The sequence below is a fragment of the Plasmodium gaboni genome, chromosome 10 (genome assembly GCF_001602025.1).
Source record: "Plasmodium gaboni strain SY75 chromosome 10, whole genome shotgun sequence".
Lineage (NCBI taxonomy): Eukaryota > Apicomplexa > Aconoidasida > Haemosporida > Plasmodiidae > Plasmodium > Plasmodium gaboni.
In genome coordinates, this window is record NC_031490.1 from 1365745 (window position 1) to 1372096 (window position 6352).

General features: G+C 20.6%; 1 protein-coding gene and 1 pseudogene across 1 annotated transcript in view, besides 1 other annotated feature; both read left to right on the top strand.

The window, feature by feature from the left end:
- The window catches only part of PGSY75_1039000 (serine/threonine protein kinase, FIKK family), a gene marked incomplete at both ends in the record, with an annotated part of 3119 nt that extends 529 nt beyond the window's left edge, over positions 1-2590 (top strand). The window contains 2 exons of the mRNA XM_018786150.1: positions 1-2354; positions 2510-2590. Of these exons, the coding sequence (XP_018641767.1) occupies positions 1-2354; positions 2510-2590 (2435 nt within the window). The remainder of the gene's footprint in view (positions 2355-2509) is intronic.
- A 1645-nt stretch (positions 2591-4235) lies between these two features.
- PGSY75_1039050 (rifin) lies at positions 4236-5683 on the top strand (annotated as a pseudogene; the record flags this gene model as incomplete).
- Positions 4236-5683: a sequence feature.
- Positions 5684-6352: the final 669 nt, after the last annotated feature.

Below are 6352 nucleotides of genomic sequence, written 5' to 3' on the forward strand. Positions count from 1 at the left end.
AATCAGAATATTTTAATACGTCAGATGAATCTGAAGAAGAAAAAAAGAATGATGAGAAAATAAAAAAAAGGAAGAAAAAATGTAAAAAACATAAAATTAAAAGAGGAAAATTAAGAGAGTTATCCAAGAAAAAAAGAAAGTCTTATTATAATGGAAAAAATAAAAAAAATGCATCAAAATCTGCGAAATATAATATAAATCTAAAGAAGAATTTAAATAATAACAATGATTTAGAATATAAGAATTGTAATATATATAACGATAACTATATTTGTGAAAATATCATTTCAGAAAATGAGACAAATGAACCTTATGGATATTATGAAGAAATTGATTATATTGATGATGAATTATATTATGATGAAATATGTAACGAAGAGATTCAATTATTAAATGGAAATCCAAATGATGAAGGAATATATTATGAAAATTATTTGGGAAGTGAAGAAGAATATGATTATGCAATTGAAAACCTACCTCATTTGGGAATAGAAATAATTGAAGAAGAATTTAAAGGAAAGGATGAGGACTTAAATGAAGAAAATATTGATTACAATAAAGAAAGAATTACAGAAAATATTTATCATGGTCTTGAAGTAATTGAAGAAGGAATTAAAGAAAGAATGGAAGATATAATTGTTGATGGAAGTGAAATAGAAAATGAAGAACATCTTGAATATGATATTGATGATATAAAGGAAAGAATGTTTGGAGGGAATCAAAATAATATTACAAGGTTATTTGAAAAAATACAAAAACACATGAAATATGACAGTGATGAAAGTGAAGAATTAAGTGAGTTAGAAAACAATGAAAGAATAAGAGAAAAAATTGTATATGGTAGGGAAAATGTTGAATATGTAAGCGAAGAAAGTAGTGATGTAGAAAGCAATACAGAAATTGAAGAAAGAAATGGATATAGTAGCGAAGATATTTCATGTGTATCTGAAGAAGTTAGTGATTCAGATTTAGAAGAAAATATGGAAGAAGGAATAGAAGATGGACTTATAGGAATAATTCAGAATATATTTCAAGGAAATGATAAGCAAAAGAAAGATGAAAAAGAAATTAATATAGAAACACAAAATGTATATAATTGGAAATCAGGAAAAAAAGCTTTAGCAAAGTTGTTAAGTAATTCTAATAATTTGAGTGTAAATAACATAAAATATTCTGAATGGAATTTCGAACGTATACCAACCTTAGGTTTTTGTAAAGAAGATGATAGAGTTCAAGAAATGTTTAAAGCTTCAATTATGGGAAATAATGATGATTCTACAAGAGAAGTAAAATTTTTTATTAAAAAGATACGAATTGATGTATGGTTAAAACAATATCAATTGATGAATGAATATGATGGGGAGTATTTATTAGATGGAGAAAATTTTGTGATGGAAGCAGTAGCATCAGCATATTTAAGTGAGCATTACCCAGGATTAATACCTAAATTACATAATGTGGTATTTGAACCTGTTAACCATAACAATAATAATGATGAAACAAATAATATTGATAATGAAAAAAATAATAAAAAATATAGTAATGATAGTAAATATGAAGAAGATTATTATGATGATATGGGCTATCATACAGGTGATGAAAATGATACATGTGAAGATTACTATGATTCTGATAGTTTTTATACAATTGATGGCTATGATCATTTACATAAATTCAATGATATGTTAAGGAAACAACTAGATAATAATAAGAAAGGATATGTTGTCTTGGTTTCTGAATTATATGGTCAAGACCTTTTTCAATATATTAATAATAGAAATGAAAATGAAGAGGCTATCGTAAATGATGAAGAAAAAAAAAAAATTATGAATGAATGTTTGAAATTATTAATAAAATTACATAATGCGGGATTAGCACATCTTGATATATCTCCAGAAAATATTTTAATAACAAATAATTTTGAATTACGTTTATGTGATTTAGCTAAAAGTGCTCCAATTTATACTTGCAATTTGAGACATATTAAAGGTGAGGAAAAAAAGTCTTTTTTATTCCAATCATATCAGCCGTGTGTTGGAAAATTAACATGTATGCCAAAAGAATGTTGGGATATTGTTAAAGAATATATACGATTAAAAATAAAAAATCCTCTAGAATATTTAAAATCCATTAAAGATCAAGAAGAAAGGAAAAAGTTTTATTTTGATGTATTATGCGCAGATAAATATATGCTTGGAATATTATATATATGGATATGGAATAATAATTATATATGGAAAAGAGCTGACCCATCAAAAGATAAAATATTTAATCATTTATTAAATTATAATATGGATATAAATGCATTTGAGTTAGCAGAAGAATGGCCAAATGGTCTAAAAAACATAATCAATGTAATAAAATAAATAAATAAATATATATATATATATAATATAATTATTTTATATGTGTAATTGTGTGAATGAATAAATAATATATTTATAGTAACATACTCATTTATTACACATATATATAATATATATGATTTATTTTTTTTTTCCCTTTATAGAAATTGTTAGATTTAGAATCTAGAATGAAAATAAAACTGGATGATCTGGTTAGGCATCCTTGGTGGTTTTATGATGAATAAGATATCTTTTGTAATAAAATAATAATTGCTTATATGGTTACAATTACGAAACTATATATTTTTCGTATTCATATATATATAATAATGTTTTTTATTTTTAAAAATTTAAATAATTATATAAAAATTTATTAAATAAATAAATAAATATATATATATTATTTATGTTCTTTGTTTTTGGATATGTTTAAAAATTTTTTTTTTTTTTTTTTTTTTCGTTTGTTTGTTTTGTTATTTTTTTTTTTTTTTATTGATATTAAAAAATAAATTTGTAAATTTTTAGTTTTTAAAAAAAATAATTTATAAGTTATAAGAAAAATAAAATATTTATGTATGTTTTATAAAAATTATTATTGATGTTAATTCACAATAATGTATTAAATAAAAAGATATTTATTATTTTGTTTTTTTTAATGTACAATAATATATATATATATATATATATATATTTTATGCTATTTTAATTTTTTTTTTTTAAATCAAAAGAACAAATAAATTATTATGTTTATATACATGTAAAAATAAGTAGCCAGGTCTGTAGTTTTTCTTATGGAAATGTTGATATTGAGAGAGGAACAAATGTCTTATGGAGAAGTGATATTCACGTGACTTATGGGTTATTGGGAAATCTTATCAATTAAGGTATCTGAAGGTATTATTTACATGATATATATATATATATATATATATATATATATATATATATATATTTATATTTATATGTATTTTATATATATATATATATATATATATATATATATATATATATAATACGATTTATATATTAATATATTTACAATTATAAAAGGAAAATTAAGATATATATATTTACATACTTATATATTTATATATATATGTGGATACTAATTATAATATATACATATAGTATTTGATATATATATATATATATATTTACATGATATATATATATATATATATATATATATATATATATATATATATTTATATTTATATGTGCATCCATGAACATATAATTTTCAAAAAAAAAAAAAAAAAATTATTATGAAAGTATATATATATAAATATATTTATACGTACTTATATTTAATTATATGTATTTTTGTTTTGAAAAATATATTATAATACATATTTCCTACAAATATAAAATATTTATAAATTATTTTTTTTTAAAAATTTATAGATAGTATAAATAAAAAAAATTATTTTTTTATTTTTTTTGTTTATATTTTAAATTATGTTCATGTATTCTCCTCCTAATTTGTTATTTTTTTTCAAATTTATATTACAAGAACACATAAATATTTACTTGTGTAAAAAAAAAAAAAATATTTTTTTGAATAAATTATGGATTAAATAAATGTTGTTAAAACATAATACTGTTCCTTTTATTGGCTTATTGAATTTTTTTTTTTTTTAATATAATGGAAATTACTATCTCAAGAAAATAAAAGAAAAAAAATACGTATTTGTATCATGGATAAATAATTGTTTCCCAATATACTAATAATATTTGTGGTTAATGTTTATTATATTATATTATATATTATTACATTATATATTTCTATATAAAAATAACATTAAATATAATATTATAGTAATATTTTCTTATAATAATTTTAATCATAAAATATATTATATAAAGAAAAATAAAGACCATAAATTTAAAATGTTATTACATTTAATTTTTATGAATAAGTTATTATTTTTATTGGCATACGTATGGAATTCATAATCATTATTATAATATCACACATAATATATTTATATATATGAAAGATTTTTATATAGAAAAGTTTCATATAGATATAATCATAACAATATATATAAGCATATGGTATATATGATATTATAATATATGCATTATTTTCTTCTTTTTTTTTTTTTTTTTCTTTTTTTAGTGGCATTTGCAAAGGAACGTTTACACATTATACCATATAACAAGGAATGGAAAAATAATAAGATGGAGAGGATTGTGTGAAATTGATTTATATGAACCTAATTATGATAATGATCCTGAAATGAAAAAAGTTATGGATAACTTTAATCTACGAACACAAAAACGATTTTATGAACTTAATGAACGAATAAAGGAAAAAAGAAAAAAATTTAATGAAAAATGTGATAAAGATATAAAAGAAATTATTGTTAAGGTTAAAATAGAAAAAGAGTTAATAAAAAAAATTATCAGTATTAGAAAAACTAGATGATCGAAGCTATTTACGTAAAGGTAAAAGAGAAAAAAGGGTAGAACAAAATATACAAAAGTGTTATTATAAAAAGAGAAAAACATTAGGAACTATCTTATCAGAATGGGACATTTTAGCTAATATTTATATGTATGAATGGATACCATTTTGTTCAACAGTAGATTACATTTATGGTAATATAAAAAGTATTAAAGATGCAGTTACTAAAGTTGGCTATATAAGATCTAATAATTCTACTGTTCCTGAAAATAAGGGTTCAAAAGATACTACAGAAATTGGTTCTATACTCAGTTCTATTCTAGGTTCTTCTAATTCATTATTTCAAAAGTACATAGATGAAAAAATTAAATCTAATGGTGTTAGTTTTAAAAAACAAACTGGTTATGCCTCTTTTTTTATTTATGTCTTATCAGAAATTGTTGAACATGTTGTAATTCCTGTTGGCACTACTCTTATTTTTGGACGTAGTGGTAATGAAAATAACAATGAAACAACATCTGCGGAAACTCAAGCGTGTAAATGTTCAAGTTTATGTGAAGATCAAAGTTCTTGTACATGTATTTGTACCTGTACATGTGGAAGTAAAGATACTTCTTCAGTTACTTATACATGTATGTGTTCATGCAAGTGTACATGTAAGGGTGCAGAAAAATGTGAGACTACATATGCTTGTGTAGAACAGTGTAAAGATGTATGTGCTTGTGCAGAAAAATGTGTCACTGCGTGTGAATGTTAATGTGCACATCATTCACACAACCATATGTTTATTATTCCGATTAGTTCTGAAGGATTTATTACGGCATATACTATAGCTTCTGTTCTTTTATTTTTGTATTTTATTTTAAAATTTTACAGAAAAATAAGGAGGGAGAATAAACAGAAGTATATAAAATTATTAAATAAATAAATACTTCATGATATCATAATAATTTTTCGTGAAGTATATATGTATTATTTTTATTATGATGATGGCAAACTAACATATTACATTTATATGACTATAAATAATAAAAATATAATGTTGTTTTATAAATTTTTTGTTGTAAAGTTATTTTCTTAATCTTTTTATTTTTATTAAAACGTTTGTTTGCTAACATGTTACTTATGTATATATATAATAATGTTTTATTATTAACCTGATATATATTGATTTTTTTTTTATTATCTTATTTGTTTATTTTCTTATTTGTTTGTTTTTTTATTCATTCATTTGTTTTGTTATTCTTTTGTTTGTTTGTTTTTTAATTTTCCTCAACTTTCTATAATAAATAAATTGTAAAATAACCTTATATATATGATATTTATATTTTTTTTTTTCATATAAAATTTACTTTTTTAAGGTGAATAATATTGTATATGGATTTTTCCTTATATGCACTTCTTTGCTTGCAGTCGATAATTTTAGTATAATTGTATATGGCATTAAAATTATCCTATGAAGAAATTGTATATAATAACAAATCATAAAAGAATAGTCGTGAAAAATAAGATAAAATAAAATAAAATAAAAAATCAATATATATCAGGTTAATAATAAAACATTATTATATATATACATAAGTAACATGTTAGCAAA